General features: G+C 36.5%; 1 protein-coding gene across 1 annotated transcript; it reads left to right on the plus strand.

The window, feature by feature from the left end:
• The first annotated feature begins 901 nt into the window (after positions 1–901).
• On the plus strand, positions 902–11,100 carry LOC122921329 (embryonic protein UVS.2-like). Its single transcript, XM_044271305.1, has 12 exons — positions 902–979; positions 1,296–1,323; positions 4,368–4,433; positions 5,128–5,262; positions 5,351–5,465; positions 7,581–7,759; positions 7,965–8,046; positions 8,183–8,310; positions 8,396–8,511; positions 9,247–9,472; positions 10,513–10,631; positions 10,879–11,100. Exons 1-12 carry the CDS (start codon positions 902–904, stop codon positions 11,098–11,100), a joined length of 1,494 nt encoding a protein of 497 aa, XP_044127240.1.
• Positions 11,101–11,405: the final 305 nt, after the last annotated feature.

Below are 11,405 nucleotides of genomic sequence, written 5' to 3' on the forward strand. Positions count from 1 at the left end.
AACTGTAGCTACAGGGATCCCATATTACCAGAATGACTTCTAAATCACTTGCTGTTTATAGAACAAGGGATAAGTGGGTAATTAGGTATCACACAAATAGCTTAAGTATTTGCATAAATGACTATTTCCAGTGTGAAGATTCCTAATTAAAGCGACAAAGCTGTTACTTAGCACCTACAAAGGGCTGGTTTCTGGTGAAACTGCACATACTGGCTGAGAAAACTCTTTAATAGGGGATCTTTAAATGACAATGGACTGCGACTAATGTGATAGGGTAAACATCATTATCAGTAATCACTCAGATGATTGATAACACAAGTGACCTACAGACACCGCCAATAATAATAACAATCATTTACATGCATGGAGTATTGTGTACATCTTCATTCATATCTGGTCATAAACTTGCTAAAATGCTGATAGTTATCTTTGTTCAGAAAGATCTAGTTATCGTGCCTATCAGAGAAAGGTCACACAATGTAAATTTACATTATCACAATTCATTAACGACATCAAGAGTAGAATGAGCGTTTATAGTAATATCGTTCAGTCGATATATACATTCACAATTCGAATTTCACTTTGGATCTTTAAAAAATGGGGTATTCTTCAGGTTTGACACAGACACAAAATTATCAATGACATAAAAATTACACCATGAAAACGTTCTGGAATGGCTGAACTAATTGGAAAACATCTCCTTGGTGGTCACATGCAGAGAGGATTCTAAACCTGTTATAGGCTTTAGGCTCCAGGCTGTTCTTTTGACCATTACAGATATCTTTAGTTCTGCTTTGTGATTGGTAGAGGTCTATCATTTACATGTATATAAGGCATATACATTGAGCAGTAATCTAGACAAGGAGACAATCTCCAAATACTGTAGCTATCTCTCAGTAACATGGATAAGAAGATTTCTCTTCTCCTGCTTTTTGTGGTGGGACAGGTGACGAGTGTTCCTCTATCTACATCATCACAGGTAAGATAATTCCCTATGTCTCTAGTAACATAGAATCTTCTCAAATGTTATGCCAGTCTCTGCACATTTTAGGACAGAAGAAACAGTTACCATTGTCCCATTCATATGAAAGGGTAGTGTAGAAATCCTTGCTTTTATATCAAATCGATCCCATTCAGATTGAAGTTTTATTAACTTATTATATTAATGAAGACATTTTTTTTTCACGATGGGAGTTTTAGCCCAGTATAATCCACTTTACAACTTATTTTTCATCATAGGCATTTTCAGTTCTGTTATAAGGTGTTACTAATGATCACATGTATTTCTTCTCCAGCTTTCCATACCTGGATTAGATGAACATGGTAAGAGCTCCTCAGTGTTATTTGGGCTGTCCTTTAGTGTTTGTGCCACTCTTCATTCTTTAAGTGTGTTTCTGGTGTCTGGATTTAGTTTTACTAGTACCATACTTACTATTCTAGTGAATTCTTAAAACATAACAATAATAATCAGCTCTTTCTAAATCATATCCTCAAATCCTGAGAAATGCTTATTTTCATTTGTATGCAGCTAAGGTTTTCAGTGCACTGTGGGTAGAATTTATCAGTTCAGTGCACCATTGCTCCATCAGTAACACCATCCAGTATCTCCCCGCTCTGGTGTCATTGACAGTACTTGATATTTCAGAGCAGATAATTGTGACATGGGGAAGTCTAGTCCAAAAAGATAAGTGAAAAAAGTCCAGCTTACAATACAAATTGTTGCATCTTTATTCTTCAAAAATCATGGGTACTAAAATCCAAGTGTGACATCATATACAGAAGAAAATTCAGGGGTTTGCAGCACTACTCATCCCACTCATTTGGGTACTGACCAGGAAATGGCTTACAAGCCAAATGGTGCGCGCAGATAGGGATCCTGGCTGGGGGTCCCAACTCATCCAGAAAATTCAATAATCCGCAGCACTCGCCGGTAAATGATGAAAATAGTGGTGATTTATTCACTCAAGCAGCCAGTATACAGCGACGTATCGACCTCAGTTGGTCTTTATCAAGCAGTGCTTGATAAAGACCAACTGAGGTCGAAACGTCGCTGTATACTGGCTGCTTGAGTGAATAAATCACAACTATTTTCATGATTTACCGGCGAGTGCTGCGGATTATTGAATTGTCATCATATACAGAAGGATAGCATTATAGTTTATGCATTTAGGATTCCAAAATACGATGCCATCATGAATAAGGCAACGCTTTTTATTGGAAGCTGGACTTTTTTTGGGGATCAGTGTTTATGGTCAGTGCCTCCATTAAGTGGTACACAGTTGAGCATAGCTATTGTCCCTTATAGGGGACGTCTAGTGCACAGAAAGGAGCAGCCTCACCCACAGAGCACCAAAATCTATATTTGCCTAGAAACAAAGCTTTTAACAAAGGTAGAGAACCGAATTATTGCATGAAAAGTATTTTTATATTCTGGATTACCAATCCTACATGACAGCATGCCTACATTTATATTTGGAGGTGACAGACTTCTTTTAAAGTAAACAATCTTCTAGCAGCAATTTCTAGAGCATGAGAAGATGAGAAGATTTATATATAGATTTTAGTGAAAGATTTAGAATAACTTTTAATTTAGTCATTTAAAGTAGAGGTGACAAAATTAATTTTGTTTTATTTGTCTGAAATTTGATTTGGGTATAAATAATTTCCACCTAAATCAAAAGTGCTTTAAATATCTGTAAAACCTCTCTCTCACCATCTCTCAAATTCTACCCAAATGAATTTAAAGAATTTAATTTAAAACATTTGGGTTGAATATCTATTCTAACAAATCAGTTCTCTCAAGTGTAGTTTAAAACTCTTCTCATTCTGAGTCCTATTGAATGACAATTCTACCTGTATACCCATATATACATTGAAGAAGGTCACTGATAGTAGCCAAGTGGGTGGTCCTGAGATCGGAGCACAATTTTAAATAAATTGCAAATTTATGTTAATCTTTTCACAATAAAAATTTCTCAATCTGCTTCTCAACCTCAGACCTATTAAAATCTCTGTAGGCCAGTATAGTGTGGAATGTTAGACAATACTGTATAATACATACTGGAAATGACGTGTGCACAGTGTAATTTTTTATTCTTATATTTCATTTAAAAAAAAGTTTTTACTCTAGCCATGAGAACTGTAAGCAGCTAAGATAGAATTCTTGTTTTACTCATCAATATACTTTTCATTTATATCAACATAAAATAATTTATTTTCAATGAAAGGTGTATAAGAATGATAAATGCCCTAACAATCTGGTATTTATGTTACTATTATTTCCTAAATTTCCAGTTAAATATCAAAGTCACAGATTCCCCCCCCCCCCCTCCAATTTGTGACCTTGTTTTTTAACAAATGGGTCAAGTATAGTAATTGAAAGATAAATTACAGATCTGGATATTATTATATTTAAATTGCATTAATTTAATTGTTATAGAAAACAAAACATCAGTCTCATGTCAGTGTTAGATCAGTGTTGTGGAGCTAAAACTAGATGTGGTATGTATAGTCTGACACACAGTCACAGTGTCAGATCAAATAATGACATACCAAGGTACTTTATAGATGCAGTTTGGATGAACCTGTAGAGGAAGTGTCTTTGATCCCCATGGTAACCTCCCCGTCCCTGTGACGCTTTGGCCAAAGCAGAGCGGGTGGAGAGCGAGGCTGACTGAGCAGACATGGCCGAACTCCTCCCTCCGTCTGCTATTGGCCAACCGCTGCTCCCTGATGAGCCGTATTACCAGAGAAACGCATTGGGACAATTAGGGGTTTGTTTTTATTAGGGTGGATTACATAGGTCAGAGGTTCCAAAGGCTGGGGGTCGCTCTTCTCAGGGCGGGTGCTCCAAATACAGCCATATAGGTACTCCCCATCTACAGACTAGGGTCTATTAGGGATAGTGTACCTAGGCACCAGTTACACGGCTGGATTTAGAGCCCACGATACCACTGAGATTAGTGAAGCTATTTTACCCCTCCCCCAAGCTGTACCATGTGTCACCTGATCTAGCCCTTCTTATTTTTTTGAGCACCTTATTTATTTTGTTTGCAATACTTATTAAAAGTTACGTTTTATGTCTCTTTAAAGAGTTCCCAGCCTGTCAGTTTTCTAAAACTAGATGTGGCTCTTTCCATTATACCGTACATAATGTCTGTGTAGGCTCCAACCTTGGTTTTTGCTCACAATTACTAACCAAAACATCAACGTGTGAATAAGGCATAAGACGATTCGATTTCTGAGGTTTCATTGAATGGTAGTATAAAGATTTATGGCAGATTAATAATAATATGAAACTTATTCACCAATATGTATTGGCTGCTGATATATATGACACACGTCCTTCATTATATATATGCTTTTAGCTACAGATTCTGAAGCAGCAGAAGAACCTGAAGAAAACTTTGCCAAGATAATAAAGGTCAACAAAGGTAACAGCTTAGTTATGTTTCCTGTCAATGTGCAGTAAGTGATGAGTTTTAGACATCACACAAGGTAATTCTCAATTATTTACATTAATAATTTAGTAATATCTTAAAGCCAAATTTATTTAGTCATTAAATCAATTGTTGGTCTGGAATTACTTTAGTGTACGTGACATGGGGCAAGGGTCATATGCTTAGAGGGAATGCTGACCAATGAGTGACAATTGCTTATTTTGCACTGACCCTGGCAATGGCCAAGGGCAGTGATGACTAACCTCCGGCACTCCAGCTGTGGTGAAACTATGACTCCCAGCATGCCCCATTTATTTATATGGAGTTCTGAGAACAGCAAAGCAAGTGGCCATCTTGAGGGTTGTTATTTACTGTATATCTTATATCTATATATTATATTAACAATATGAATAGAATATTAATAGACCTAATTAAGAATATGAGAAAATGTCTCTGTATAGAGTAGTTTTTAGAAATCAAACATAATGGAATAGGATATGCAGTAGTACTGTAGTACATAAGATGGATATAAGATAGATTACGCACTTAGTGTTTAACCATTGACTCCTCTCTCTGTGTTGTCCATGAGTCTAAAAGTCTAGATTAGTGAAATTAAGTGACCTGAATATTTGATTTGTAAAGTATTGGTATATACTGCATTTAAAATGTCACTATCTTCTTTATTTAGAAAAGGCCTTGAACTTATATCAAGGTGACATATTGAAAACATCTGGACGCAGCGCTACGTCCTGCACAGGGTGCTTGTGGCCCAAATCTGCCAATGGGACGGTCAATGTGCCTTATTCGTTTGCCTCCAATTATAGTAAGTTTTTTTAATGTTATATCTAATTTGGCCAACCTAACTGTTTTATAGTAGATTTAATATTGTATAAATGTTCTTTTAACCCCAGGTAGTTGGAACCTCAACTTGTTTCAGACGTCAATGGGGGAATTCGAAACCCTTACCTGTGTGAGGTTTGTGCCTCGGACAACGGAGAATGACTACCTCAATATTATGTCTAGGGGGTAGGTATCTATAATATTGTAATCTATGATTATAAGTGTGAAACAAGTGAAGAAATAGAAACCTTTGTCTACTATTGTGTGTGAAGCTTGTTGTACCTATACTAAGCTAAATATGAATTCCATAATGAATTATCATTTTAGACTCAAAAATTCCCGACACTTGGCTATAAAAACCTTATTTTACCTTGGGCGCACAATAGCACTGTTAAAAATTATGATCTTTGCTTTTGCATTTCAAACATTTCAAGTGGGTATGACCGGACCTGTGGCTGTTTGGGTTTGCCGGGTTTCTATTAACTTCGGGTCAAAATTCGAGAAACAAACTTGACTCGAACTCAAACCCCATTGCAGTCAATGGGGACCTGAACTTTGGTGCACAAAAATGTCTGTAAAATAGTCATAGAAGAGCTAGAGGGCTGCAAAAGAAAGAGAAATAGGGGTAAGAGCAGGACAATAACATAGAAAAAAATAAAATAATAATCTTGAACTTGGAGTCTGATTTCAAAGTGGAGTAGGAGGTTGAGGAGGCGGTGGACGTGGTGGTGTAGGTGGAAGTGGCGGTGGAGGAGGAGGTAGCCAACACTTTTTTTTTTTTTATAAATTTGTCATCCAATTTCACTATCACGTGTGCAGTGCAGGTGTAACTCACGCCAAAAAAGTTTATATGTCACTCACCGATCTAACAGACGGAATAACTATATTAATTTCCCTTTCACGTATGCAGTGCAGGTGTACCTCACAACAAAAATGTGTATGCGTCACCCACCAATCTAACAGACAGATTAACTATATTAATTCCCCTGTCACGTATGCAGTACAGGTGTACCTCACAAGAAAAATATTTATATGTTAACCACCGAACTAACAGACAGATTAACTATATTAATTTCCCTGTTATGTATGCAGTGCAGGTGTACATTACACCAAAAATATGTTTATGTCACCCACCGATCTAACAGACAGATTAACTATATGAATTTCATTGTCATGAATGCAGTGCAGGTGTACCTAACATCAAAAAGGGGTATATGTCACCAAACCGAACTAACAGACAGGTTAACTATTATATTTTTGTGTAAGGGGTACAAAGATGGTACATTACACCCACAAAAAATCGCTATAGGTCACCCACAAAATAAATAGCCAGATGAAATTCCTAACACTCTCCCTCACTTCAGCTGCCTGTTTCCTGTCCCTGCACTACTCAGAGCTGATGGGAGGTGCGACACGTGATCCAGCTTGTATAGAGACTGGGTCACATGATGCACCAGCCAATCACAGCCATGCCATTACTAGGCATGGCTATGATGGCTTCTAAATGCCCACAGCTTAAAAGCTTGTTGATAAGGAGCCTTTCAGCAAGCTTTATTAAATGCCCGAACTCCAAACCCAAACTTTTGCGGCAAAGTTCGGGTTTGCTCAACACTAATTTCAAGCATAGCTTTTAGACATTACAAGCTAACAGCAAAGGTAGACTCAAAACATGCACGTAGAGACCAGATTTCTATCATCATTATGTGTCCTAGATGACTTGTAGAATAAAAGTTATTGTTAAAAGCTATGCAATATGTACAGTATAAAAGAACATTTGAAGGGAGCCAGCCTAGTCCATACACCAGAGTGATTGGATTTTTGGAGGAATGTGCGACCTGATCCAATTTTCTTTATCTTATTAGTTGACTAGATTTGGTCACATTTTAAAATATAGTGATGAAAGAGCTAAAGGGAACTGAAATTCACTGCTGACAATCTATGAAGCGGTCATTAGAATAATAGAAATCCACCGTAGTCTGTATTTGCATGGAGTCTGTCAGTCTGTTGTGTCAAGGGCTCCATTATACCACAATACAGCTCCTGAGCCTCCTCGTTAAAAGCTCTTGGGATTTTCCATCCCTCAATAATTTATGATCAATAATACCTAAACTTAATTGTAGCACAGTAATAATATGAAATGATAGTTATTTTGCTATAAAATAAATCATTTTGTCTCCTGTAAGATTATATGAATCAGAATATTAGTGATTACTTTGATGTTTTGTCTACTTGTTTCTTATGCTTTATCATTTTTGACCAATCTCTTGATATTAGTAATAATAATGTCCTATTTATATTCAGATGTGCATCATTTGTGGGCCGGATAGGTGGAAGTCAGATGGTTGGACTAGATATAGATGGCTGTATGTACAGAAGAATTGTACAGCATGAGCTAAACCATGCCCTGGGGTTCTACCATGAGCATACAAGGAGTGACCGGGATAACTATATCACCATCATGTACCAGTACATATCACCAGGTAATTCCTTCTCAGTAAATATATTTTCATGTTTTTCCTTATTTTGTCCTACAGATATAAATTGCATGTGAACAGGGTTGTGGAAACCCCAGTTACCTGCATTGGATGCAAATTTCACATGGTTTCGGGTGCAGAATCCACACCAAAATCTACATAAAATCCAACACATGTTAACATACCCTTATAGAGATGCTTTCTTTTATAGGTAGTACAATAAATTTTGAAATGCAAAACACCAATAACCTTGGGCTTGAGTATGACTATGGATCAGTGATGCATTATGACAGGTAAGGTCATTAGTTCATTACTTATTGGCAAAATGAATGATCCACTGTGACCAAGACTAAAACAAATACAATTCTGGAATATTCTTTTTATTATATGGTCACATTCTAATGTGTTTTAACTTTTTTTTTCTGATAGTTTCGCTTTCTCAAACACTTCAGGACAACCCACCATTGTGACCATACCGGTCCCAAACATCCCAATTGGGCAAATTAATGGACTGAGTGTTTTAGATATTGCTAAAATCAACCAATTGTATCAATGCGGTAAGTTATTGCAGGTCTACAGATTTCAGAAAGTTGTATACTAGATCCATCACGGTCATTGATCAAATTGTGTTTCTCCTTTTAGATGTCTGTGCCTATTTACTTAATGAAAAGAATGGAAGTCTAACCTCCGCCAACTACCCATCAGACTACCCAAATAATGCCAGCTGTGTTTGGCTGATCAGAACACCATCAGATCAGGTACCGTAGTGAAGAGGCAGAACTATTGACAAAGAACCAAAGCTCCTTGGTTTTTGACACAAGACCATTTTTTTCTTTATAAATTCCATATCTAGTATACAAGGAACTAAATTACCCAACTGTTATTAGTGGAGATAAGTGAATAAGTTATAGAAAAGTTTCCCCAAAAAATCAGAATTCAGGCGAAAACGAAGATTTTTAAATCTATTTTGGATCAATCACTCAAAAAGGTGGCCACAATGGTTTGCACACGACAGAAGATATCAGACACCAAAAAAGGAACTGTTTTAGATAGTTTCTTAATTAAAAACAGACCGGTGGTGTGTTACTACCTGCTACCATCCGTTTACCCAAAGCCATGTATGTCACTGTCAAGTTGACATTTCTAATGTTGTCTTGGCTTTTAAGAGCTTGAAAGAGGTTTGATACAGTCCTAGAAGACCACAGACTGGCATGTATGAATTTTTAAGGCAAATGAGACACTTTCAACTTGGTTTGATTTTAGTTGGGCCTGAAATCTGACAATGAATTCATGTCAACTGAATTAATATTTTGCGCTTTTAGTGTATTTTTGCCATGAACTAATCATGTATCAGTCTTCATACCGTATCTTCAGAATGTATCTAATCTTTTACATGAAGATTAATGTCTTACTTTCATGAGATTTGTGTGGCTTCATTATTAATATTGGCACTGGTTCACTGATTTGCTTTGCTTTTCTATATTTTTTTTTAGGTTGCTTTGAACTTTGTTGCCTTTGATGTCCAGTCATCTCCCAATTGTATATCTGACTATATTAGGATTTATGATGGTCCCACTAAGAGATATCCCCTGTTGTTGGACAGAACTTGTGGGACTGTCTTGATCCCTCCAATCATTGCCTCTACTAACCAGTTACTGGTTGAGTTTTCCAGTGACAGCAGTGTTAATGGGGTAGGCTTTACAGCCTCATACAGCTCAGGTACAGTATTACATAGTAAATCTTTTATTCTAACTTGGTATATTTTGTAATTTTTTATTTCAATGTTTAAAGAGAATGCCTCTTCATAAAATGTCCTATAGGTTAAATCAAGTTTGTATGTTAAACCTATTTTAATTAGAATTTAGTAATTTTTAATGTTTTCCATGCCACTATTTATATTCAAACAAAATCCTAAATTATGGCTGATGTCACTGTAATGATAATGGCAAGTCCTCCTGTTCTGTAAAGATCATTTTTTAACAGTCATATCATTATTACTTCAAGCATGATCACAATGATTTTAGCGGTATACCAATTAATTTGTAAGTGTGTGTTTGTGGGGGGAGGGGCTTTTACATTTCAGGAGGAAAAAGAGTGGGCAGTTGAAATGGAATACTTTTATTTTTAGAGAGATAAGCCTTTGCTGTTGGTATTGGATATTTAATGTTACTGGAAAACTTATTTAAAAGAAAAGTTTTAGAATATTGATGGACTATCCTTAGGATAGACTATTTATATCTGATCGAGGAAGTATGACACCTGACGCCTCTTCCAATCAGATTTTCATGAGTAGCTCTAGAACAAAAAGATTGACCCTGAAACTGCACAGCTTCATAAAATGCGCAGTGGATGCAGCTAGATACTGAAGCGCTGCTCCCATTGAAGTGATTACTGCAGTAACGAGGTCTGTCCATAACATATTGGATGGAGCCATTTGGTTCTAGCTCTGTCTTCTAGCACCAGAGCTACTCAGGAACAGCCTATTGGTGGGGGTGCACCAATCAAATATTAATTGTCTATCCTAAGGACAAAAGTCTTAGAATGCCCTTTTAAAGTCTATCTGGCTTTTTTTTGGGGGGGGGGGGCTCAGAGTTCAGTTTATCTGAAAAAAAAAAAAGCTAATATCAGATAGTGTTTTACACTTCTTTTTCTTTTAATTCTTTAGATTGCAATATTAAATACAATGCAAATGATAATGTAAAATATGTTGTGTAGGAATATTCTACTTTAATAATGACATTAAAATGTATTTCCCTCAGTGCAATGTGGAGGAACATTCTATACCCCTGGAAGAAACGTTACATCCCCTGGTTACCCCAATTCCTACGGCCCAAACATGAATTGCATCTACACCATTACAGCTCCTGTTGGAAAGAAGGTAAAAGTGATTTTTATTTTTTTCAGTTTGTCCAAAGCCCCACAAAAATATTTTCAATTTATTATTTTAGGCGTTCTAAAATTAATCTGTAAAAATTTTTATTAGAGCAATAAAGTTCTAAAATATTTCCACCTAATTTTTTCAACCTACACAAATGATAATTTTGTCTTGTGAACTTCTCAGTAATGATTCATATGTTGTAGTCTGACCCACCTGATATTTCAATCTATGCTTCTGATCTTTACAGATTTCCTTCATGGTTACTGATTTTCAGACAGAGGCTAGTCAGTACTGCATCTATGACTATTTAGAGATCCAGGATGGGTCCAACTGGAAGGGTCCATTCTGTGGGAACTATAAAATCCCTTCCTTTACCTCTCAAGGCAATTCACTGTGGCTGAGATTTGTTAGTGATCGCAGCACTCAGTTTAAAGGCTTCCAGGCATCATATAAATTTGGTGAGTACTAAAGCCTCGTCTTTATATGTCCTTAATAATACCTAAGACATTATATCTATAGGTCAACAAAACAAGTGCAATCATATTAATTATGTTATAATCCAGAAAAGAGCATGATATGGTCAAATAACATGAGATGCTATTGCATGTGAGAACAACCCCTACAATGTATTGTACAATGTCTACTTGTTAGACTCACTTGATGATATAAAGATCACAAAACATTCCTCTACAATATGCTATAATCAGTGAGGAAACCTGACAGTAAGGCCTTATGTACACGGGCGTGTTCCGTGGCCGAGAGCGGACCGTGGAA

The sequence above is a fragment of the Bufo gargarizans genome, chromosome 11 (assembly GCF_014858855.1).
Source record: "Bufo gargarizans isolate SCDJY-AF-19 chromosome 11, ASM1485885v1, whole genome shotgun sequence".
Lineage (NCBI taxonomy): Eukaryota > Metazoa > Chordata > Amphibia > Anura > Bufonidae > Bufo > Bufo gargarizans.